The sequence below is a fragment of the Cavenderia fasciculata genome (assembly GCF_000203815.1).
Source record: "Cavenderia fasciculata unplaced genomic scaffold Scf_Dfasci-G-o-80e12.f1-5, whole genome shotgun sequence".
Taxonomy (NCBI): Eukaryota; Evosea; class Eumycetozoa; order Acytosteliales; family Cavenderiaceae; genus Cavenderia; species Cavenderia fasciculata.
Window position 1 is genome coordinate 515712 of NW_004457735.1, and position 25879 is coordinate 541590.

At 33.0% G+C, this 25879-nt stretch overlaps 13 protein-coding genes across 13 annotated transcripts; 5 read left to right on the forward strand and 8 right to left on the reverse strand.

The window, feature by feature from the left end:
• Positions 1–77: 77 nt before the first annotated feature.
• On the reverse strand, positions 78–2528 carry DFA_05028 (uncharacterized protein; the record flags this gene model as incomplete). Its single annotated transcript, XM_004360692.1, has 4 exons — positions 78–351; positions 377–820; positions 895–1102; positions 1283–2528. The coding sequence occupies 4 exons, from the start codon at positions 2526–2528 to the stop codon at positions 78–80; spliced, it is 2172 nt and encodes a 723-aa protein (XP_004360749.1).
• A 784-nt stretch (positions 2529–3312) lies between these two features.
• Positions 3313–3459, forward strand: DFA_05029 (uncharacterized protein; the record flags this gene model as incomplete). Its single annotated transcript, XM_004360693.1, has 1 exon — positions 3313–3459. The coding sequence occupies one exon, from the start codon at positions 3313–3315 to the stop codon at positions 3457–3459; it is 147 nt and encodes a 48-aa protein (XP_004360750.1).
• Positions 3460–3964: 505 nt separating this feature from the next.
• DFA_05030 (uncharacterized protein) lies at positions 3965–6221 on the forward strand (the record flags this gene model as incomplete). The annotated part of the gene is made up of 3 exons (XM_004360694.1): positions 3965–4445; positions 4515–6037; positions 6156–6221. The coding sequence occupies 3 exons, from the start codon at positions 3965–3967 to the stop codon at positions 6219–6221; spliced, it is 2070 nt and encodes a 689-aa protein (XP_004360751.1).
• A 216-nt stretch (positions 6222–6437) lies between these two features.
• On the forward strand, positions 6438–6872 carry DFA_05031 (uncharacterized protein; the record flags this gene model as incomplete). The annotated part of the gene is made up of 1 exon (XM_004360695.1): positions 6438–6872. One exon carries the CDS (start codon positions 6438–6440, stop codon positions 6870–6872), a length of 435 nt encoding a protein of 144 aa, XP_004360752.1.
• A 108-nt stretch (positions 6873–6980) lies between these two features.
• On the reverse strand, positions 6981–8514 carry DFA_05032 (uncharacterized protein; the record flags this gene model as incomplete). Its single annotated transcript, XM_004360696.1, has 2 exons — positions 6981–8227; positions 8298–8514. The coding sequence occupies 2 exons, from the start codon at positions 8512–8514 to the stop codon at positions 6981–6983; spliced, it is 1464 nt and encodes a 487-aa protein (XP_004360753.1).
• A 297-nt stretch (positions 8515–8811) lies between these two features.
• Positions 8812–11515, reverse strand: DFA_05033 (uncharacterized protein; the record flags this gene model as incomplete). Its single annotated transcript, XM_004360697.1, has 6 exons — positions 8812–9307; positions 9382–9594; positions 9688–10592; positions 10659–10795; positions 10881–11030; positions 11494–11515. The coding sequence occupies 6 exons, from the start codon at positions 11513–11515 to the stop codon at positions 8812–8814; spliced, it is 1923 nt and encodes a 640-aa protein (XP_004360754.1).
• Positions 11516–11589: 74 nt separating this feature from the next.
• On the reverse strand, positions 11590–13580 carry DFA_05034 (uncharacterized protein; the record flags this gene model as incomplete). The annotated part of the gene is made up of 4 exons (XM_004360698.1): positions 11590–12001; positions 12074–12274; positions 12347–13425; positions 13542–13580. 4 exons carry the CDS (start codon positions 13578–13580, stop codon positions 11590–11592), a joined length of 1731 nt encoding a protein of 576 aa, XP_004360755.1.
• Positions 13581–13677: 97 nt separating this feature from the next.
• DFA_05035 (uncharacterized protein) lies at positions 13678–17889 on the reverse strand (the record flags this gene model as incomplete). The annotated part of the gene is made up of 5 exons (XM_004360699.1): positions 13678–14885; positions 14993–15246; positions 15333–15426; positions 15508–16158; positions 17850–17889. The coding sequence occupies 5 exons, from the start codon at positions 17887–17889 to the stop codon at positions 13678–13680; spliced, it is 2247 nt and encodes a 748-aa protein (XP_004360756.1).
• An 89-nt stretch (positions 17890–17978) lies between these two features.
• Positions 17979–18738, forward strand: vps2A (SNF7 family protein; the record flags this gene model as incomplete). The annotated part of the gene is made up of 3 exons (XM_004360700.1): positions 17979–18021; positions 18090–18474; positions 18543–18738. 3 exons carry the CDS (start codon positions 17979–17981, stop codon positions 18736–18738), a joined length of 624 nt encoding a protein of 207 aa, XP_004360757.1.
• A 185-nt stretch (positions 18739–18923) lies between these two features.
• DFA_05037 (protein phosphatase 2C) lies at positions 18924–22089 on the reverse strand (the record flags this gene model as incomplete). Its single annotated transcript, XM_004360701.1, has 4 exons — positions 18924–19378; positions 19453–19523; positions 19768–20575; positions 20643–22089. The coding sequence occupies 4 exons, from the start codon at positions 22087–22089 to the stop codon at positions 18924–18926; spliced, it is 2781 nt and encodes a 926-aa protein (XP_004360758.1).
• Positions 22090–22901: 812 nt separating this feature from the next.
• DFA_05038 (uncharacterized protein) lies at positions 22902–23775 on the forward strand (the record flags this gene model as incomplete). Its single annotated transcript, XM_004360702.1, has 3 exons — positions 22902–23555; positions 23633–23665; positions 23716–23775. The coding sequence occupies 3 exons, from the start codon at positions 22902–22904 to the stop codon at positions 23773–23775; spliced, it is 747 nt and encodes a 248-aa protein (XP_004360759.1).
• A 132-nt stretch (positions 23776–23907) lies between these two features.
• Positions 23908–24232, reverse strand: DFA_05039 (uncharacterized protein; the record flags this gene model as incomplete). Its single annotated transcript, XM_004360703.1, has 2 exons — positions 23908–23959; positions 24108–24232. 2 exons carry the CDS (start codon positions 24230–24232, stop codon positions 23908–23910), a joined length of 177 nt encoding a protein of 58 aa, XP_004360760.1.
• A 292-nt stretch (positions 24233–24524) lies between these two features.
• On the reverse strand, positions 24525–25718 carry DFA_05040 (uncharacterized protein; the record flags this gene model as incomplete). The annotated part of the gene is made up of 2 exons (XM_004360704.1): positions 24525–24724; positions 25358–25718. The coding sequence occupies 2 exons, from the start codon at positions 25716–25718 to the stop codon at positions 24525–24527; spliced, it is 561 nt and encodes a 186-aa protein (XP_004360761.1).
• Between the last annotated feature and the right edge of the window lie 161 nt (positions 25719–25879).

Here is a 25879-nt window from a genome sequence, read left to right on the forward strand (position 1 = left end):
TATAATAATAACAAAACAAAAGACAATATATGGATAGATAGATGGATTGGATGGATTCAAATTTGTTATTTATTTAATTATTGGATTGGATCACCTGCAACTTTTGGACTACTTTTACGACTATTAGTATCGTTGTCATTGTCATCGTCATTGATAAAACTATTGATATTGTCATCACTGCTGCTGCTACTACTACTACTATTACAACTAGTAGTATCTTCAAATGAAGATGGATGATGGTGAGTATAAAGGTTATGGGGACGATAATGTCTCTTTAGTGCTGATAGATTCGATGAAGAGTAGCATGTGATACTATTGGTTTCTGGAGATGAAGTTAAAGATGATATACTACTACAAGGTGATACATCTATTACACTAGGTTTGACCACTGGCGGTAATGGTGATGATTTTACCTTTTTTTTCTTTTGATTTGTCGCCTTTTTGTCTTTGTTGCTGTTGTTGTTGATTTGGTGGTAACTTCTTGATAACTCGAACACCAAGATGAACCCAAATAAAATGTCTTAACAAGTTAAATGTTTTAACAAATGATTCGAGTGAATGCATTGTAGATCCCAATGATTCCAATTGAAAGAGTGAAATGTTTGTTTTATCTCTTTGACCTGCATTTTGATGGAAATAGATTTGGTATTGCATCTCGACCATTTCCAACATATCAATTGAATTATCCTCTGATGCCATTCTAGTTTGATGATCATATTCCATCAAACTTTTAATGGTTTGTGATGACCCTTCAATTTCTGAAATTAATAATTTTAATTGTTTTATAAGATTATGATTCTTTAATTCTTTTATAACATCACTAAAAATATAGAAATAGAAATAAATATTAATATTATTATTTTCTTTCTTTTTTTTTTAATCTTTCTTACTTACTGTGGAATTAAAGATTGAGCATATTCTAAACTAACAAGTTCAATAAATAATCTTTCATTTAAATGAAGAATATCTTTTAGTCGATGATATTTTTGAGGTTGAAAGAATAGTTCAAATTTGGAATGGAATAGTTTGTTTTGACTCTTTGTAATGAGGTAACCAATTTCTCTAATCTCTTTTTGAATCTTTGCCTTCATTTGTACCAGACCTATTTTCTGTCGTTTGTTGTCAATGTCGAGCGAGAAGAAGAGGAGATTGTGAAAAGAGGTGGTGACCAGGGTGGTGTTTCGGAGTAGGTCCTTTTCGAGAATCATGTACTCGTAGGTGGGAAAGATGAGCACTGAAAAGAGGAGGATAAACAGACACCCCATAACAATGTGAAACATACGAAGGAGTGACGTGATGATAGTGAGTGTGCCAGTTGCAAACATGGGAAATGAAATAGTGGCATAGGTGAGAATAAGGAAATTGACTACATTGTTGATTGATTTCTCTCGTACAAACAAAGTGATCGTGAAATAAATTAAAAAGGTGCAGATGGCAAAGATAAACCCATCGGCAACATTATTGGTCGATCGAGTAAAGAGGACTGCCACACCATATGCCATAGCCACACCAAAACATGTACCGACAATACGAAGTAAAGAGAAAAAGACGGAGCCGCCAACCGTCGGACCCATGACAAACGTAAAGGTAATGACTAGCCAGGTCAAATTCCTGAATAGGATAAAGTCACTGTGTTGAAGTATCTCATAGTATGCAACCGACAGTACAGAGACACCCAATGCAAACCGAAATGAAAACCTCCAATCTGATTTCATTCTCTTTAAAAAGTTGGTGCCAATCATGGTTGCCTTTTCTTTGAGCGTGTATGGTTGTAACTCGGCGATGAATGGTGGGAATGGATAGGTAAAATGTTTTTCCTCTTGTACTTCCTCTTTGTATCGTTTTCTATCTCGTTTGATGAAATGAATAGATAAATAGCGAATAAATTTAAACCAATAACATTGGATGAGTTTTAAACATTGGTATTGATCGTTTCTGGTGAGGGCGATTTGGTAGACGATCGAAGAGAGGACTTTTTGATCACTGGCAAATTTAAATATACCGGTAAAGAAGAAATGGAGTGTTGCAAGTTCATAGTCTACTCTTTGTTCGTCAAAATCGATACCATAGATTTGAGAGTCTTTGGTGAATAGTTGTTCAGACTGTTCCTTGAATGTTGTAATGATGTTTTCAATACATTCAAACGACTCGAGTATTTGGTATTGTGAGTAGTCTAGTGACATTTCCATTCTCGATACTTCTTGTGGTTTGTTGCTTTGACTGTGTCGTAGTGTCTCTTTAAGATTGAGTACACCCGTCTCGGCTGTATCACTTTGAATGTAATAGTTTGACAGTTGTTTGCTCATAATACCAAACATCTTTCCACTCTCTTCAACAATCGTATTCATACTTGGGATAAGAGGAAGTATATACTTGGCTCGTTTTTTCGAAACCTTTTCCAAAATCGATAAATGGATTGACAATAGCTCTTTGTGATTTCTTTCCAACAAGAATAACAAATCCTTGTAGAGTGGCATGATTGGGTAGTTCCACTGCTCCTTTTTCGATTCTTCATAGTATCTATCCATTCCCAACAACTTTTTTGAATATGATTTGTGGAGTGCCAAGATCTGCTTTTTCAACGACCCGTGATCATCCTCTTCTTGAAAGTGGTTGACGAGGAACTGAGGTAGATGACGTAGATGTTTTCTCCGTTTTTGTGCTGCTGCACCGTGCTTGATCGTCTCTTCAATGTCATAGTATCGCTGAATCGACTTGGTCGAGTAGGATGCCGGCAGATCCAGATTATAGATATCGATGGGGTAGAATGGGTTGGCGGCCAGCGTGCGTGTCGTGCTCTTTCTGTGCCGCGCGATCTGGTCCGAGACGGGTGTAGAATTGTGCTGGTCGGTTGGTGTGTGGTCGGGTGTCTCTTGATCAGCTAGTTTCCGCGATATCTCCTCCAAGTGCTTGCTCGCCAGCGTAAACATCTCTCGCGATTTGTCCAGCACCTTGGTGGCGTTCCACAAGAACAAAGTCGACGAAAAGTACGGGTTGAGTGCAAAGCAGCAGAAAAACACAACAGCTACCATACACAGCGACGTCAGGTAGAACTTGAGAAAGATGATAGGCGACCGATTCTCGCCGATCGAGTAGTAGTAGACGAGGAAGAAGTAGTTGAGGTAGAGCGACTTGCCCTGCTGGTAGGGGACGGTCTTGGAGCTGACAAAGATAGCACTCGACACAAACACCATGATAAACTGTACAAAGCAGACTGGCCACAACGTGTCGGCAAAGATAGCATAGCTAATGTACGCAAACAAGCAGCCTAGAAACGATGCCAACGACGTTCTCAATGCATTCTCGAGAAGGATGAGATACGAGTCTGACGATGATGCAACCGATGTTGTAAAGACTGTTATAAAGATAGTTCCATTCAGAGGAAAGAACTCTTGTGTCTTTTTAAATATGACAAAGATCAGAGACAGTGCAATATTAAAACTAATAAAAAATGAATAATAAACTCTTTTTTTATTTTTATGATGAAATGATATATAATTTCTAATAATAATAAAAACCAAAATTAATAAATATAAATATAAAATATATTTTTAAATCAATAATAATAATAATAATAATATAAGAACATACATAGCTGACTTGAAAAATTTCCTAATCCAAATCATTATAAATATATATTATATTATCCCTATCTCTACTCGACTCGTGTATGTATCTGTATAAATATATATATCTATATGATAATATCTATCTATTAATCTAATCTATAGTATCGCATCAATCTTAAGATTTAAAATGTATTAATGATGAATATGAAATTTGAACAAAGAGATAAAAAAAAACAAACACCCACACCTCGTTATTATTTGTATTATTTTTTCCATTCTACAACTTCTTACTTTCTTGGTGTTTATTATTATTATTATTATAATTATTTAGAGTACGCATATATAATGACTATAATATTTTCCTTTTGTTGCACACCCATCGGTTTTTTGATACAATGTCGATGAATAGATTAATTTCAATAGTATTGTGTCACAACATAGTGACTAGCAGACTGATATTCGATTATGTATGTCAGTTGAATAGACATCAAATAGATTGTATATATTATCCTCACTATAGATTAAATAACTATGACTTTCTGAAAGAAGAATTGGAATATGAACATATTAGTATTAAAAGTGCAATAGAAGTGCTATACAAAACACCATACAACATCAAACACATAGCATTAGAGAGAATAACAGCATCGAGTGCAAAGAATAGTATTCAATCGTATCGGTGGTTGGATGACATCAGAGATAATATCTATCTGCAAGCTAGATTCGGTTTCAAATCATCCCTTATCGATAGTTTGACTAGATTGGAACAACAATATAGTCATTATACATGGTTTGATGTAGTAAATAATAATGATCAACAAGACAGTCGTGATAGTAATAATCATGATAATGATCAACAACAAGACAGTCGTGATAGTAATAATGATATGAATAATCATGATAAAGTAGAGATTGGATTTGTACCAAATCTATTCAAGATAATAGAGAATGCATGTATTGGTGAAAAAGTAGATATCGTTGAATACATCTATCACAGATACCATCAACACCTTCCAGAGGTAGTAATGTATATCTACCAATCATCGATCATTCACGGACCATTACGATCATTCCTATTCATCTATCATCTCCATCCCGATCAATCATACATCCGAGAGATAACAAACTATGCAAGATTTATCGATCAAGATGTATTATTATATTGTTTATCCAATTTTGGTATTCCTTTTGTTGGTGATAAACATAAACATTCTAGACATGACCACCAACCTCCTAATTGGTATTATAAACCACCTAGTTATGAAAATGATAATATTACAATATCTGATATCATTAATAATAATAATAATAATAATAGTAATAATAATAATAATAATAATAATAATAATAATAATAATAATAATAATAATAATAATAATAATAATAATAATAATAATTATAATAATAATAATAATAGTAATAATAATAATAATAATAATAATAATAATAATAATAATAATAATAATAATAATAATAATAATAATTATACTCTAACATACAAAAACTCTTATAATAATAATAATATTAACAATTATAATAATCCAGTATACAACATTGACACATATCGAGTGGATGTCGTTCAATATTTAGAAAGCATTGGAAAGACAGGTTTTATAGTCGTCTCTGATGCAGCAGAACTAAATAACTTTGAAACACTCAAATACCTATATTCTGTTTATCAACCCATGATCTATGACAGCACAGACAAGATTTTTCCATTTATAACACTCGAGTGTTTTAAAATTGTATTGGAGCCCCATTTAATTCATAATTTCGGACATTTGGACATATTTACAAAGAATATAATATCAAGATCACGGATAGATCTATTAGAATATCTCATCAATCAATTTCCAACACTCCCATTTTATTTCTATCTTTGGCAATCAGTTCATGCTAAAGATCACTCAATGGAGATTGCGAAACTTTTACTCTCAAATATGGAGTATAATAATAATAATAATACTAATAATAAAAAAAATAATAAAAATAATAATAATAATAATAATAATAATTATAATAATTTTTGGTTCATTAAAGATTGGGTTAGGATTAACTTTAAAGATAACAACAAAGAAACAATGATCTATTTACTAAAGAAAGCATTAGAATACAAATCAATTGGAATATCAATATACAACCAAGAGGAAAAGGAAACCATCAATCTAAAAAGGAGCAATGTTGATATTGAAATGCTAGAATTAATTTATCAATTATTTCCTCCTCCAAAAACAACAATATATATTTCAACATGCATCAACTCTGTAGAAATATATCATTGGTTCAAGAGCCACGACACCTATTCCGAGTTGAACCTTGGAAGTTTGAAAAACCAATCACTTAGATCACACAACAAAGAGATGATTGGATTTTTATTTGCTCCAGGGACAGAAGTAGAATGTAATAGAGAAACTTCAAACCATTATTTTGGAGAGTTTGTCAGAGATAAGCAACCTGTATTGGACGATGTATCATTTTTCTATCAAACGCTTTTCAGATGCTATCAATACACCTATAATCCTCCTCCTCTTAAACCACCAAATCAACAACGAAAAGAATATGCAGACACTGCTGATCAAATAATAGCAAGATCAATCATTTCAAAAAGATGGATACAATATTTCTACAAACACTTTCAATACGATACTTTGAAATATCTTTTGGATCAACTACACACAATAGATAGATATTTCTATATAGACGGCATCATATGGCACCAGACATTATATGATCATCTATCATTGGTACCATATCTCATGGATGAGCACAGGAGCATGCCTTGGACACAAGAATATTTGGGTTATTATGATCATTTTGAGTCGATAGTTGGCCACGACATCTATCCTTTAACAAAATCTATTAGATGAAATGGATAGAGATCACCCAATCAAGAACTTTAATGCCAGCAGAACATCACTAATTGACAACAAATACAAAGATCAATTAGAGTTACTTCATAACCGTGAAATCAGACAAATCAAAACAGAATACTTTATCAAACCACATTGTATCAAGGATAATGATCACAAAGATATGTTGGATAGTATTATTTGGCAATTCGAGGGCGGATATCCTTTTGAAAACAGTCACAAACGATCACTTCAACTTGGATACATTGATATTGTTAGATTCTATCGATTCAACACAACTAACAACAACAACAACAACAACAACAGCATTTATAATCAAGATCATGATGAATATGAAATGACCAACGATCTTTTAAAGGGACTATTCTTTAAAAGCTTAGCCTATTCCAATCAAATATATAATTTATTGAGCGTTCCTAGGAAGCTATCATAAAACTTTCGAGATAATTATCTTCTATATACATGTAATAAAGATGATCATTGTTTGTGAAAAATAAATGCGTATTTATTATTTAAATATTTTATATTTTTTTTATAGTTTTTAACCTTGAAAACCAATTTGATATTCATTATTATTTAAAATGAGTGGTTTATCTTTTAGAATGATACCAATGATGATACCAACATTTTGACCACATCCATTGTATTGTTGGTCATTCCAATCAGAGATTGCATTTTGGAAGGCAGTTGTAATCACCTTGTGGTTACATAGAATATCGAGTACTTCCATCACAACAACTTCAAGAATACCGGTACCAGTAGCCAATTTACTACCAATAGCTTTGATTTCATTGACAAACGTTTGAATGTTACATTGTTCATAGGCAACTGGGACTTGCAAGAGACCCAATCCAAAATCTTTGAGTCCACTTTCAACCAAAGAGATTGACTTTGATTCGATACCTGATTGAATATCAGAGAATCCAGTCTCGAAATCATTAAATGTAGCTTGGACGTCGTTGAAGCATTCTTGAGTTGTCTTGTTGACTGAAATTTCGAGACCTTCTGCCAAACCAAGAAGGAATTCACCAATATCGGTAAGAGTACCTGGTCCTGAACCACCACTTGTACCTGTTGTTCCACTTCCTGTACCTCCACCACTACCACTTCCACTTCCACTACCTGCGCTACCTCCAGATGAAGATAAACCAGAGTTTGATGATCCTGAAGCTGAGCCAGAGTTTGATGAACCTGTTCCAGTTGTAGTGAATGATGATGATGATGAGGAACCAGAGTTGGATGATCCTGATCCAGTTCCTGAATTGGATCCTGAATTAGATGATCCAGAACCAGGGCCACCAGTAGTGGCAGATGTTCCAGATGATGGTGGAGCAGATGATGTTGCACTTGTTCCAGAGTTTGAACTTGAAGTGGTTCCTGATGATCCCGATCCTGAACCACCACTGGTAGCAGTTGTTCCTGATGATGGTGGAGCTGATGATGTAGCTGATCCAGAGCTAGAGCTTGCTGATGATGCAGATCCACCACTAGTAGCTGTTGTTCCTGATGATGGTGGTGCTGATGATGTTGCACTGGTTCCAGAGTTTGAACTTGTGGTGGTACCTGATGATCCTGAACCAGAACCACCACTAGTGGCAGTTGTTCCTGATGATGGTGGTGCTGATGATGTAGCTGATCCAGAGCTAGAACTTGCTGATGATGCTGAACCACCACTTGTAGCTGTTGTTCCTGATGATGGTGGAGCAGATGATGTAGCACTTGTTCCAGAGCTAGCACTTGCACTTCCACTACCACTTGCACTTGCACTTCCACTACTTCCACTTGAACCTAATTTAAAAGAATGCAAATGTATAAATAATTGTGAATAAATTAATTGATTGTGTGACCGACCACTTACTTGAGGCTACACTTCCTGCTGATGTTGAGTTGGATGATGATGATCCTGATCCTGATCCTGAACCAGAGCCAGAGCCAGAAGCAGTGGCTTTTCCGCTGGATAAACCAGAGCCACTCGTAAAGTCCTCCATATTTTGGTATCTAGAGTGTTCTTTTGCATTGACCATCAATGCACACAATAGTGTTAAAACTACTGCTATTAAAATTATTCTTTTCATCATGATTGATCAAATAATAATACTATATCTGTTTGTAAATTTAAAAAACTAAACTTGTTGTGATGCTAACCGTGTAGATGAGTGACCTCTCAAAAGGTCCTTTTGATGTTTTTTACGTTATCTGAAACTTCGGGTATACAAAAAAATCGGAATGAATCTTGAGTCTCGCGTCGGGAAATATCCTGAAAATATCTTCATCTTGACCTGGTTAAATAGTCTATTAATACACAATTATTTATTTAAATAATAATTTATTATTTGTGCCTATATTTTGACAAACATTTGATTTATTATAGATTAAAATGGGGGGATTGAAACAACCCTTTGTTGTAATTTGACTGAATTTTCATCTTGCTCTTCAGAGTCAGAGTCTGAACCATAAGATATTGATTTAATTGTTGATTCGAGATCGGTCTTTGCTGAGGGTGACTCGGTGTCCTTTTTAGATGCTTTAGAATCTGATGCCACCAATCCTGATGGGTTTGCAGCGGATCCCTCCCTTGAAGGTGCCTCTTTCGTGGATTTGGCAAGAATCTTGGAGTTGAAATAACCAAAGATTGGATTCCTTATAAATATAGATTTCCGCCAAATCGTTAAACATTTTTGATTAAATCCATAGATGAGCAGTCCGTACAACCCATAGACACGAAGAAAGAATATATATGCAACCATCATTCCAAAAGTAGGTCCACCCAATATACAATCTGTATTTCCCATTAATAGACATTCGACAAATCTCGGTATACCTTCTTCAGCAATTTTCTTTGTAATTACATGTTCTGAATAATAATTCCTAAATAAATAAATAAATGGTTAGAGTTTCAATGCAAATTAGATCAAAAATATTTATAAATATTTTTTGCATACCAAAAGACAGAATAAACAAATGAACAATAAAAAGAAAATACTAAAACCATTGGTTTAATTTCCAATTTAAATATACCACTTCGACCGGTTGCTTTAACAATGACATAGATTTGATACATAATCATAAATAGGAAAATAGTTGCAATTGATAAAAGAATACCTAAAGGTATCCAAAATAATGGAGCTGCATAATTACTTCCACTTATCATACACCTAAAATAAATAAATTGAGAAATGAACTTATTAATAATGATCTTTTTCTTTTGATTGATTATATTTTTTTTGTTTGTTTTATATATAACTTACATAAAATTACCTTGATTATAACCATAAGTTTGTAAACCAAGTGGAATAAAACTAAATAATGATGCCAAGAATAAAGTGGCAACAAAATAATATTTGAATAGTTCTAGTTTTCTGGTGAAATGGGTAATGGTATACCAAATCTCGAAACACATGATAACAAACCACAACGAGGCAGAAAATGCACCAAATTGAAAAAGGAAAGCGTTAAATACGCAGAATCTACTGTCACCCGTTATCGTTTGTCGTTCAGATTGACAAATGAAATCTCCAACTGAACCGCGACCGACCCAAGTGTTGAGGATACCCGAAATAGACATGATGGTAATATGAGTGAGGAATAGTGCCAGATTCCTTTCATTGTTGGTTTTGAATTTACTCAAGCCGACATAGGTGATGAATATAAAGACCGATCCGAAAAAGGAGAAATATGATACAACGTCGTAAAATACAAAAAGTTTGTGCCAGTCTCGTTCGGCGAATACTGGGATGGGACAACGAAGGACGCAATCACTATTATTACTAATAAAGAAATACCCCTTGTAATATCCAGCTGGATGGCCTGGATAATCGGCATAGACGAGTGGGTACGGACACTGGTTGGTTGCCTTGGCCAAGTTTGAGGCTGAAGTGTCAAGACATTGCACTGAAAAGTTGGATTGACCTCCAATGTCGGTGAGGTTGAATAGACTGGGACTGCCCGATGGTGGTAAAAATGGAAGAGGGGTCGATAAGTTGGTGTAGATGGGATCAGCCATCTCACAATCAAACATTGATTTATCAATTGCACATAGTTTTGTTGACTCTTTACAATTCTCTTGACAAGTTCGTCTTGGTACAATAACTGTATTGGTCGATGTACTATTTGTCTTTGAATTTAGTTCAATTTTTACACATTCCCTAAATACCTACAAAAAATTAAAAAAAAATAATAAGTATTAAATATATATTTTGTTTTCTATTTTAATTCTTACAAATGAACATAGATTTTTAAAAGTATTTGGATTATCTTTACATTCCTTTGATCCAAGAAGCATAATTAAACCAAAATATCCTTCAACCTTTGATCGCATTTCTACTTGATTTGTAGAAGATCCAACATAAATAGAATCTAGAAATTAAAATAGAATAGGAATATGTATATCAATTAATAATTATTTTTTAAGTGACCAGACGAGTGTCGTGTGTGTACATACCTGGAGTAGTCAATAATCCTTGACATAGATTGAAATTGAAATCTGTTCGATCTCCTATATAAGGTTCGCATTTTGCCCCATTATCAATTGGATAATAGATTGAATTTGTTGCTGCACTGTTTAAAGGCAACCATGCAAACAATACTACTACTATAAATATAAATATAAAAAATATTTTGGAATGATTCATTAAATTTGACCAAATGCAAAAAATAAACAACAACAACAACAACAACAATAGAAGAGACAATAAAAATGATCTATATTAAATGATAGGTAGGTAGGTGGGCTGTCTTGTTACCAATTTAAATATTTGCATCATTTAAATTTTGATACAATGATCAAAAAAAAAAAATTAAAATATTCCCCCACCGTGTGTGTGAGTGTGTGTGTGTGTGTATGTGTGCATATATATAAATGTGTTGTTGTTTCATTTGGTTTGATTGATTGATTGACAGGGAAAGGGAAACAAGTTAAAGTGTGTGGTTGGTGGATGGTTGCCAATTTTTAAGGATTGTGTGACACTCATCGATGCAAAGTTCGTGCGGTGGAGGGGGTGTGTATTGTGTTTTAAGACACCCGCCCATAATATTAATATTGGGTGTTAATAAGCCATTGAATCTTGGAAAATCCATTGCCAACAATATTGTTCGATGTAGCTTTGGAACGTTGGATCGACAACTAACAACTATCCTATCAAAGTAAGTAATTATATAGTAGTAGTAGTTTCCGACTCTGTGTCACGGGCCAAATCTAAAAGTGAATGTAATCTTTTGAGTAGGATTGATGGGTTGTAGGGAAAAGTATGGTTGTTGAAAGATGATTCAATGAACAATGTTAATCGTCTTAGACAGTTGTAAATTAATTGATGATTGTAATCATCCATTTCATCATCATCATAGTTATCTTGGTATTCCTTTTCTTCTTCTTTTTCTTCTTCTTTTTCTTGATCTATTAATTGTAATTTTTGTTCAATATATTTTTCAATATCTTCTATTTCATCCAATTCATCTTCATAATCATCATCATCCTCCACCTCCTCTTCATCATATGATGTATCTCCATTATTATCCATTTTTAAATAAAATGATTCTGGATTTTGAATTGAATAATTTAAATATCTATAAGAAGGAATTGAATTGAATTGAAAATTAATATAAATGTTATCGTCTTTAAATCTATTTATATTATACCTTAGAAAATAATCCAAAAATGAAGTAGATTCAGTTGAGATTAATAAATCGAGTATCATGTGATGATCATATAGACATTGTTTCTCGATGAAATAGTTAAATATTTTATGAGGTTCAATTGCATTGGTAACCATCAGTAACCTTAATCTATCATCTTCATTATTATTATCGTCTTCATCATCATCCATATTTTGTAATATCCTATAAAGATTAAACTAAACGGTTAATATTTCAATTTAATAAAGTTGAACTTAACTGAATGTTGTTTCATACCTGTCTAATAATAAATAAATGGACAGTAAAGTTTTCATAGTATCTATAGATTCAATATCCAATTGATCACCAAACAATCTACCTTGATTTTCAATGTTGAAATAAATATTTATGTTTTGTAAATCACACAACAAACATTCCAATACCAATGATATTCCTTTTTGACTGTCATCAAGTGATAAACATGATTGTATCAACTCTAACAATACAATATAAATTCTCGATGTGATGATTATGTCTGTTGACTGTCCCTTGATTAAAATATTTGATATCATATTGTTTGGAGTATCTTCTTCTTCTTTTCCATACCATTTTGATATAAATAGTTGTTGTTGATTATTATTAGAAGAAGATGAAGAGTTGAATTGAATTGATAAATGTTTAATAAATAGAATGATTGATTCTACGACTCTCCATTTTGCATTTTCTCCATCTCTATACCAATGAATAACAAGTACCACTATTTTAATTAACTTCATTATTATTATATAGTTGTGTACTTTACTACTACTACTGTGACTATCATCATCATCATCATCATTTAAACATTGTGATAATATATGATTATAAAAGTTAATATTATTATTATTATTATTGTTGATTAAAATAGTAATTATTCTTTTTGATATTTGTTGTTGCCTATTATTATTATCATTACTATTATTATTAATACAACTTGATATTTGTAATATTTTGTATAATATTGAATAATATAAATAGTATTGCTTTTGTTGTTGATGATCATTCTTTTCAAATGTTGAAAGTATTTGATCAAAGAATAGATTACTATTATTATTGCCGTTGTTGTTTAGAAGAAATGGGTATGTCTTTGATAGATCATTGTTTCTTCCTCTTTGGTATATGATCTTTAACAGTTTATGAAGAGTATCCAAATGTAATTGTTTGCGAGGTTGACCATTATCATCATCTATAAGTATCACAGACATGATCTGATTTTGAATGATTAAATGATCATCACCATTACCTTCATTATCATCACCTTTAAACAATTGTAATATCAATCTTTGATTTAAATGAATCTCCAATATTGAACAATCATTCCCACCGACATCAGCATTCTCCAATGATAATATATTATTAAACTATGTTTATCAACAAAGAGAAAGTTAGTCAATATGTTGTTTTAAATCTATTATTACATCATCATTCACAAATATTACAAGTGTATACATACACATTCTTTAACGTTTACATTATTGATGTTGGTATTCATATTCTCAATTAAATTAAAGAATATAGAAATGATAATGATGCAAATTTAATTGACTATTTTGAATAACTTATTTATTTTTATTGATGGATTATTATTATTAGACTGAATCATCGCCATCATCATCATCATTTTCTTGTTTGGGTTGAGGTAATAATGATTGATGAATAGTATGGTTATGATTTACTGGATTACTATGAAGAATGGCATTATTTTGTTGTTGTTGTTGTTGTTGATGTTGTTGTTGGTTTTGAAGAGGTGAGATTACCAATTGGTCCTCTCCATTTGATGGTCGGATATATTTTGCGGATTTTGTAAAGTAATCTTGATACATGTATCTACCCACAATGGCTGCACAGAATACAATGAATAGACCAACCATCAAAAAGAATAATGTTGAGTATACTGTGCTGGATGACTTGTGATTGTCTCGATCGGTGTCATGATTGCTTGAATTGGATCTTCCACTGTCAGTTACACGTGGATGAGAATAAGCCTTATTTGAAATGATTTGACCATTCTCATCATAGATGGCAGCACCCAACTCTGATTCCTTTAAAAAGTGATTGTATTGATTACTATTGTCACACTGAACAATCACTGAAAAGTATCCATATATATCTGGTGATTTGGTGATGGTTGGTCGTCCACTCTCCAAGAAATGACATTGGTTGACTGTAATGACAATTGTCAAATTGGTAGGTACCACCAAATAAGATTGGTTGTTGTTTATCGATTGCTTTGAGAAGCTGTCATCGATTACTTTGACCTTGCCAATAAGTGGAATGGATACGATTTCATTCTTGTTCTTCTTGTCGTTGTTGTCGTTTAATGTGGGTAGTGCTCCAACTACAGTCATTGGATCGATATAGTATTGTTTGTCTTCACTCTTTTTATTGCATCGATCCGATGCTTCTGCAAACCCTATTCGCTTGTTTCCTCTGTCAAAGTGAACATTGTGTCCTTGGAGAGCCACATCACCCAGAATCATGGCTTGCCCGCTGCCGAAACCCCCATACACGATTCCCCAGCACCAAAGCCCATTGTCTTGAACCAAATATGATCGAGGGCCAATTTCAATTCTAAAGTCGGGATCATTGCTACCTTCACCGGGCATGGTCAAAGAAATGGTTGGATAGTTGTCAATATAACTCTCATCATCTGAGTAGTCATAACAATAGCCACCCCAAAGGTAGGAACCTTCAGAGAATCCAGCCAAATCCTTATACTCTTTTTTTGATTTCAAATAACGTATTAAATCAAGGTATACCGAAACATCTAATATTAATAATGTTGAACCAGTATCAACTAGATTATAGTAATTAAAATAATAGATAAATCTTGGGTGTCAATATTAATCTTCATTTCTCTCTTTTTGTTGTTACTCAAGCGTAACTAACTTGGTTGAAACATACCAACAGACGGATTTTTTGATAAAATATCTTGTGATTGGGGAGAAATGACTGAACTATTATCAACCAATAAATCTAGTACACGAATACTATAATATAGTTCCTGTATAATTTTGGTGTACGTCATCTTTGTAGTATTCATAACAGGGTCTGCACCACCCATTACAAATACTCCACCATTTTGTGAACAACAAATAGAAAATGAATTATCGATACCATGTTTTTGGACCATTAATGAGAATATATCATCTCCTCCACTAAATAATATGTTAAAATAAATGGTTAGATATATGTATATATAGTATACTATATGTATATGTATATATATTATCACAATACATACGCTGGCTCAAGTGACTTGTATGCCAACCCCAAGATACCATCCATTTTATTAACCATTGAAACATTTGTTACAGGACAATCTTGTTGATTAAATCCTTCATTATATTGAGAGAGAGAGAGAGAGAAGTGTAAGAATAATGTATAATATTGATTATTAAATTAAATATTGAACATACTTAGAGATTGTTGTGTAATGGCACCAAATTTAGCTGTTACACTTAGACCAGCAAAGGAAACAGTATCTTTAACAAATGCACCCAAAAGAAAGGAGCCGTCAGCATATCCAGTGACAAACTGACACTTTTTGTCCGCTGTACAATGAAGTGTGTCTGGTATATATTCATTTTTTGGACACTCTTTGTTGTTGGAGCATTGCACAGATACAGCTGACGGACCGTATTCATATGGATTGGTAATAGACGATTGAGAACATGAACAATTAGTTGGTACTCCAACTTCATAGAATAACTTGCAATCTGCACTAGGAATAGCCAGAGTAGTACTACCAGTATCCAAATCAACCATAAACATTTGTTTATGTGCACCTTCACCTATCCAAACTGGAAAGAAGAAGGCGTGGAATCGCATACCTCCTTTCATCGTCTCTTCTGTTGTTGTCGTGGTGGTATTGTAACCCAAACGAGAATGTTGAAATGGTGATTTCTTTGATCTTGGTGGTTTCTCCTCTTTTGACATTTGGTCAACCAGCGTATCATATTTTGTAGCAGTTGATGGTGCAGGATGTTTGCTTCTCCTATATATTGGTATAGTTATTGGTTTTGGTTTTGGTTGTAGTTGTTGTTGTTGTTTTACATCACATTCTACAACTACAAAACAAAATATAAATAATATTACAAATACTAATAGAAAAATAGAAATGAATCTTGTGAACTTGATCATCATCTTTTGAGCTGACAAAAAAAAAAAATTAAAAGATAAAAAAAAAGATAATTATTATAAATTAATAAGTTAATAAATAGATCATGAAAGATTTAATATTGCTTTATGTATTACTCGAGTTATAATTGATAATATTATCTCATATCATCGTAAATCATTCAATAACCGTGTAATATATATATAAACCGTGTAATTCATTGGGTAGTTATCGTAGTATATATTTTATATCATCAAAAGTGGGTAGGTACGAGTACAAACCAATTCCATGGACTGACTGACTGAATGGATACTACTACTACTATTTTTTACATGTATTTACCCACGGTTCACGTGTTTGATTTTGTAGTGTATAATTAGATTCAAGCATCTTGGTATAACTCGCGATTGAGGATGGAATCCACAATCTATTCTTGGAACTGAACTGAGTTGTTATGAAATAATGAAATAATTAAATTATTTGTTGTATGAACACTAAATTATAAAATAATAATAAAAATGATGATTCTATTCTTTAGTCGATGGTTGTACCAATCATCATAGACATAATTTCATTGTCCAATGAATATAAATAAAAATGAGTTAAAAGTTACCTTCTTGTCTGAATACCTTTCTTTTCGAACAAGAAGTAGGGAGCAGTGAGTGCCTTTCATAGTTAACTTTTCTTTTTTGATGTCTGAATCTATTATTATAATCCCAATATTTAATACACCTTTTATTACCTTTTATTACATTTTATAATTAAAAGGTATTGGAATGTGATTGTTGTTGGTTGGTTGGTTGACTATTGACTATAGTGTTAACCAATAAAGAAAAGGTATTTAAACTCTAAAGAACATGTATATTACATCATTCATTAATCTACAATATTATATATTATAAAGATAGAGATAATTCCATTATGTTATTCAGTATGTATAATCATAATAATAATAAGATGCAATAATTACTAACTACTTTACTTTCCTTCTTTCTTTTCTTTTCTTTTCTTTTCTTTTCTTTTCTTTTCTTTTCTTTTCATTCCGCCAGAATCATTAGCAAACTTGTCAAGTCCATCCAAGCAGTTTAGTGCATCAAGCTATACCACTACAGTAGCTGGTGGAGTATCTAGCCAATCTCAAAACAACTTGGCTTGGAGAGGAAGAGGAAGAGGAAGAGGAAACAGAAATAACAACGGTACGGTTGTGTATTATAATATTATATAATATATATTTCTCCACCCAATCCAACTTTTGATACTAATCTATTATCTTTCTTTCTTTCTTTCAAATCCTTTTTCTTTTTCTTTTCTAGTTGATATTGACATTGATATTGATATTGATATCAACAACTAGATCGTCTTTTCCTTCATATCTTTTCAAAATGAGTATACCAGTCAATCCAAAACATTCTTCTTTGTTGTACTTTTACTTGTACAACAACAATTATATATAATTATATTCCATCACACATCAAAAGATAAATAAAAAATGATATTGTACATCTCTATCTATGTATCTATCTTTTTTAAGTGTTACAAAGAAAGAATTGAACAATAACACTGAAACTTTGAGAGAATTTCGTTTGTCTTGTGAAACCAAGAAGGAGGTGGTTTGTCAAAAATCTCTTTAATTTAATTTACAAACTCTACCGTATAGTCCTATTATTATTAATGTTGTCATAGTTATTATTATTACTCTATTTATACATATTCAATATACATTACTATTACTATTTAAATAGTCTCTAACATACGTACACAAGAAAGAAAATGAATTTCTTTAAAGGAGGAAACGATGAACAAGATACAAAGAGTAAATCAACAAAAGACGACGACGACTATTCATACAAGTATACTAACTAATCTACTACTACTATTTAGAGGGATTAAAAGAGAGTAAAAGAGATTTAAACAAATCACAAAGAGATTTGGATCGACAGATATTCCAATTAGATCAACAAGAAAAGAATGCGATTATACAGGCCAAGCAACTGGCCAAGAAAGGACAAGAACAAAACGCGAGAACCATAGCCAAGGAGGTTGTAAGAATAAGAGCACAAAAGGAGAAACTACGAGCAATGAAAACGACAATGTCGGCAGTCTCTACAAAGACCACCGTCATGAGCACAAACAATTCAATGATGAAAGCAATGGGTAATGCCTCCAAAGCAATGGCTGCTGCCAATAGTCAATACAACGTTGCTGAATTACAAAAGACAATGATGGAATTTCAAAAACAAGTTCATCATGCCGATGTTACAGATGAGTATGTAAACAGAGAGAGAGAGAGTCGATAGATTGGATATTTATTAACGTTTCTTTAATTCTTTATAGTATGTTACAAGATATGTTTGAAGATGATGAAGTCGATGAAGAAGCTGATAGTGTATTAACAAAGATTGTCGATGAGATTTCATTGGATAACTATTCGAAAATGCCAGGTGTCAGTAGTGAAAGATTGGCATCTACTGAACGATCATCATCTCGTGCTGAAGATGATGAGATTAATAAGATTTTACAAGGTTTATAATAATTAAAAATTGGGTATATATAGGGCAAAATGGAAATGTAGATAAAGAAGAAGAAGTAATAAACCAACCTACAACAAATGTAATGTATTTGTAAATAATAATAATAATTTTTTCAAAACAAAACCAACAAACATAATGGAGATATGAATGAAATGGTATGGACATACTGGTATTTATTTTTTAATTAATTTGGTGATACATTAATTTGAAATTTTGGAATATAGAGACATGGATCAGACCAAGAATAATTGGTTGAATAGTTTTGTTGGAATGATGGAGATACAATGTTTGTTTGAGAATTGCAGCCATCTGTTTGTAGACATTGAAGTTTTCCAGTGTAATACGATCCTTGACCAAAATACAAACTAAATGATACCGATTGATCACATAGAGAATAGAGACAATTCAATCCACATTCAACACCATATTTGTAGTTTAGTAGTTTGAATCCGATACTACCACTGGTTTGTATTGTGTATTGAGCTGGATATGTATAGGGATCAGAAGAGATTGTATACTCATCTTGACTCCATAAAACAATGACACCGCTATTATATGAAAAATTAATTTCATAACATCTTGCAACAGTGATAATTACAACAATCAAAAATAAAATTGATTGGATAATACTATTATATTCTTTTTAAAAAAAAGAAAAGAAATAGTTTAGAAAAGAGATAAATAAATAATTATTAGAGATAATTGATACAAACTCATTTTTATAAATAATAATAAAGATGATGGAGACAAGACCTTTGTCTTTGATGGTGATGATGAAGACCAGCTAAAAAAAATATCAAGATTGTCCAAAAGATATTTTTTCCATTTCCGGTATTTGAGACTTTTAAATATATCCAGATTATTATTATTATTATTATTATTTAGCCGACAATTAATATATTATTATTATTATTATACTAGTTAAATATATCTGTGAAATGTATATTATATTTATATTTAATATTCTACCAAAACATCTTATCCTTTTGGCAGTTGATGACTGTTGTAAAATTAATGATTGGGATTACTTTTTCTTTCCTCTTTTTGCTTTTGGTTTGCTTTGCTTTTTAGTTGTTTCTGTTGTAGTAGTTGTTGTTGATAAAGATGCTGGAGGAGTACAAGGAAGAGGTGAAGATGGTGAAAGTAAATGTTCGTGATCCTTTTGAGGATGATCATGAATAGTAGGAGAATCAGATTGAAATTGATAGCAAGAGATGGTTACATTATCACTTGCTTTACCAGCTGCCCGTACTGCAATACGACAAAGCTCAGCCGACATTTTTTGTGGATGATTTGAAGAGGATGAAGAGCTGATGAGATTGGGAAGTGTTTGGTAGTTGACGGCATTGGTCAACCCGTCAGACGCAACAATGAGATAGTCACCATTATGCAGTGTGGCAGTGGCAAACGAGGGGATAGCCGACACCCCATACCTGCTCAATATATAGTGACCGAGTGATCGCGACGTGTTGAGTGCCAACCGCTTGCGCACAAGCTCTTCCTCGGTGAAATCATTTTGCTTTGGTACTATACGCCAACTATTATACTTGAATGTCAGTCTGCCTGTACACTTTTCGATTCTATCACGCTCCTCTGCCATCTCTGGTCGATGATCGTGTGTCAGTGCTTCAACCTGATCCCAAAAACTAGCTTGTTCGTTGTATCGTACAATCAACGCCATCGAATCACCCGACCAACCCACCATACACTTTCCAGTCGTTTCGTCCACCACTGCCACCGTCGCAGTCGTTCCATTATCAATACCATTCACTTGTCCATACTCTATTAATTTCTTATTAGCCATTTCAAAAGAATCTATTATACATTTTTGTAATCCTAAAAAAACAAATCAAAATAAATTAATAATTGGAAATATATTATTATATTCATATTTACAACATACCATTGTCATCTTGTTTAGTATTATTATTATTTAAATTTAAATGAAGGTAATTTGAAATAATACTCTTTGCCATGACAGACACTACTTCACCTTTATCTCCATGTCCATCCAACACTCCAAATATACGTGTATTATTATTATTATTATTATTATTATTATTTTTGTTTTTGTTATTATTATTATTTTGACCATTATTGATGATTTGTTTATGAAATGCACAATCTTGATTCTCTGGTCTTGCACCTAATAATGAAGTAGATCCAAATGATTTAGGTTGTTTTTTTGTTGCTGCTGCTTTCTTGTTCAATTTCGCTTGCAAAATAAGTTTGTTTACAATCCTTACAGCCTTTTCATCGGCTTCATCGTCATCACTACTATTATTAAAATCTTCATCTGAATCATCATCATCCTCCACCTCTTCAGTGGATGGGAAATCAATATCCAAATCACTATCATCAAATGATTCATTCTTGAAATTGACACTATAACTCTTTTGTTCCACCAATCCACCATTCTTTTGATCCATAGTAGTATTAGTTGTAGCACAACTATCAACATCTTTCATTTCAAGATCATTGTCTTGTTGTTGTTCTGTCACCGCAGACCGGTTGAGATGACTATACATTAACAATTGTCTTTTACGTATATAATCATCATCGTCCTCATCGTCATCATCATCATCATCGCTACTCTCTGAGAGTAATGGAGATCTTTTTTGTTTCTTGTTGTTGAGAGGTTTTGATTTAGGGGTAGTAATGCCAGATACAATCGGTGTAGTAGTAGTCGCCGTAGTAGTCGTTGTTGTGGTTGCCAATCTAGATGAAACCGTTGATGATCTAGTCTTTTTAGCAACAACCGTTGGTATTGTCTTTGTTATCTTTTTCTTGATCTCTTTTGTTGTTGTTGTTGTTGTAGCGGGAGCAGCTGCAATAGTAGTGTCATTCTTTGACGCAATAGTTGATAACTTTTTCGGTGACACTATTGCTCTGATTGTTGTTGTCTTTGTTGGAGGTTTCTTCTTGACCGTTGTACTCTTCTTCTTCTTTTTACTTGTTATCGATGCAGCGTTATTATTATTGGCCATTGTATTTGTATTTATATTTGTATTTGTATTTGTATTTATAGATTGATCAGCAGCACCAAAGGTTCTATCTTCTTCTTTTTCGTCGTCTGCTTCGTCACTACTGCTACTTTGTGACAACAATATATCTACTAGTTCTTCCTCTTCCTCAAAGTCTTGTTGAATATTATTATTATTATTATTATCTGTATTTTCTTGTTGAAACTTTAAAAAGATTGTCATTCGGTTTGATGAATTATTATTATTCAAACAAGACTTTGTGTCGTCGCCGGAAGAGGCAGCAGTCATTTTCTTCATTGTCGTCATGGTAGCAGTACTATTAATAGTTTGAATAATCTCTCGATTAATATCCGTCCAACAATACATATGTTACAATTATTCTATCTATCTCTCTATTCTATCTCTATTCTATTTATTTATATCTATCTATAAACCAAGATACATAAATAAATATATAAACACAAATATTAATAATAATTAACAAAAAATATTATTATTTGATTGTCTTCTCTCTTTTTTGCAACTATTATTACTACTACTATCTATCTATCTATCTATCTCGATAATTGATTTTAAAATCAAAAAAAGTATTTAGTGCAATACTTGAGTTCTGCCAAACCAAACAAACAGGTAAAATCATCTTTTTCTTGGAATTTGGCAGATGGAGCATCTGTTGTTCAGTCGTTGATTCATTCTGCTAGCCCATTAATTAAATAATCAGCAGAGAGAGTAGTGGATGACTTACACTCGCACTATTTATGGGTAGACCACACTCGATAAGCGAGGAGGAGGAACTGCAGCAGATTCATTCTGCTGAAGGGTCGCCTGACTGTCATCTGATTAGAAGGTACGGTACCCCCATTAATTATGTTATTAAAAATAAATATAATACTGGGTGGTTCAAACAACCTCACTTTCTTTCACAAACACATAAACACACCTCCGAATCAATCATGTGAGAGGGAGGGGGGTAGCTCTCTCTCTCTCTCTCTCTCTCTTCTTCTTTGTTTATAGAAATAATAATAATAATAATACATCTATCTCTCAAGTTTGTTGAAATTTAAAACAGATACAACCAGCAATATATATATATACTTCCTCATCCTCATCCTCCTCCCATGACTTGAACAAGTACTACCACTACACTCTTTCAATCAATCAATCAAATATCGATCATTATGATTAATATTGATACTCATGGTGATACCTTTGACAACAACAACAACAACAAGAACCAACAAGACCTTTATCCTCCCTCCCACCTATCATCATATACGACAACAACCTTTATCAACAACAGGACAAATCAAAGTCGAACCAGCAATAGTATTGATACTGATATAGATTTAGATATAGACTGTTTGGTTAATATGAAAGATAAACCAGATGTAGCTGGTGCAATGGCCGAAGAGAGAAAAGGTGATGGTTCAAAATCATCGTCATTGGTAGAAAAGGATAAAGACAAAGACAAAGACAAGGATAATACAAAGAGTTTGGATGATTCTAATAATAATAATAATGGTCAAGATATAGATGATATAAAGATTCATTCATATATATTACATATACCACAATTGAAATCATGGTATAATAAGATTATCAATATCTGTTCATCGAGTAGGACAAAACCTATAGTGGCTGTTGTTTTATATGGAACCGTCAGTCTATGTCAAACTATATTTAACAAAAAGGTGATGAGCACCTTTAGATTTGATGCACCCAACATTATGTTGTTTTGTCAAATGTTACTATCTCTATTTGTATTGCAAACATTAAAATATACAAATACCATCAAATTGGATACGACTTTAAATATTAATATTATTAAAAAAGTATGGATGAACAAAAAAAAAAACGGAAAAAGGAGTGTATTGGATAAATATTAATATTAGTTAATTTAAATTTATAGTTGATGCCATTATCAATATGTTATGTATTAAATGTATTATTGGGATTAGATTCAATGAAATCATTAAATATTCCAATGTATAGTGCATTAAAGAGATTGGTGGCAGTGGTGATACTGCTGATGGAATATTTTATACTTGGTAAAACATCGCCACCCAAGATTATCATGTCGGTGTTTGTAATGGTGATTGGAGCGATTGTGGCGGGTTTATCAGACCTCACTTTTAATGCAGTTGGGTATTCACTGGTACTACTCAGTTGTTTTTTCCAGGCATCTTATTTGGTGTATGTTAAAAAGACGGCACGTGATCTATCCATGTTTGACATGCTCTACTATAATAGTGCACTGTCACTCCCGTTTGTAGCGGTATTGATGCTACTCAAGCAAGAGATCACCTATGTTGTCACATACGAGTATTTGTACGATCGATCATTTCAATCTTACTTTGTACTCTCCGTGGTCATTGGCTTCCTACTCAACTTTTGTATCTTTTTTTGTACTTCTGTCAACTCGCCACTGACCACCTCGATCACTGGACAAGTCAAAAACATCGCTTCTACCATCCTCGGTACCATCATCTTTAACGATCTCGTCATCCATCCTTACAATGTCCTCGGATTAGTAATCAATATGATTGGTAGTATTTGGTATTCTCTTTTAAAGTTATAACCCTAACACAAACACCCCTATATATACACACACAACACACACAGATACATTTATATACAATCCATAAACCAACAGAATAACATAAATCAAATAAAACAAACAGATAATAAACAAACAGATAATAATGTATACATTATGATCGGGCGATAATTTCTGAATGGTGGACAAGTTAAGTGAAGTTCACCTCGACACACGATTGTAATGAAAATTCATTTTAATTTTTTTAATTTTCTTTTTTTTTTTCGGTTTCTCTCTCTCGCTCAGTCTGTTGAAAAAGTTTAGAATCATTTTGAAAGCTTTGTACATCAACAAGAATTGCTTCGAAGTATACAAATGGATCGCTGTTGAAAGCGATAGTGTGAACGTCGGTGCACACACGATCCAGCATACCATCCCAAACCACTGCAACCTCTGTAACAGCTGCTTGGCAGAGAAAGAGAAGAACGACGTCGACGGCCAAGTTGTGGTGGGGTATCAGTTGGACGCACCGAGCACATCAATATTCTCACTTTGGGGAAAGTCCCCGGACCCTAGGATAGAAAGTATCGCCTGTCAAAAGGTACGAACGGACCAACGTGTAGACCTGGCTGAGAAGACATCCCTGATCGGTTTGTTGGAGCTCCTGCACAGTCTGATTCCTCTGGTCGAAGCTTAGGTAGATGCAATTAGTATCATCCACTCGATGGTATACGACCTTAATGGGGCTCACTCCTTGATGTACCAACCCCAACTCCCCAATCTCCCCAACTCCCCTCAAATAAACTCCCAAACCCCTTTTAACAAAACAAAACAATCATTGTCTTTACTTATTCTTATTCTTTGTATTACATAATATATTATTTATTTGTTTATTTATTTATTTATTTAGAGTTTACCAAGCATTGGCTAAATTGGCACTATCACATTTACAAGGTGGATCGGTTGGATTGATTTGTAGTCGAGTATGGATAGCATCGCAGAAAGGGACGGATGCAGTGTACCGACAACCGCATAGTAACCAGAGAGTCTGTTCCTTTTCAACTTTGAAAGGGATAGGTTCGAAATCAGTGTCTTTACAAGACAGCTGATCACAGAATGGTTGGCGGTCTTTGGTTAAACCACAAGTACAATAATGATAGGTAACATCTTTTTGTAGACCACGTACAGTGTATGGTCCGTACATTGGTATCTTTCTAGGAACCAATTTACTACGATTACATTTTGAACAATTAGAGGTAGATTGTGACTTGTTGTTATTTACTGTGTTGCTAGCATCATCTTTGTTGTGTGTACTACTATCATCATCACATTTACATGATTCTCTAGGTTGTTTATCATCTTGTTTATCTTTTTCCTCCTCTTCTTCTTCTATAACAACTTTCTTTTTAAAGTCATTTTCTATATCATCTGTAGTTACTGTGGTTGTTTCTTTATTCATCTCTATCTCTCATTTGTTACTTATGCTATTATAGTTGAATGAATGAATGAATGAATGCGTACATAAACTAAATAGATAGAAGAATAAATAGAGAGAAAGGTAATTATATGACACATGACATCCCGATGAACAACAACGTCCTTTAATTAAATTAAATTAAA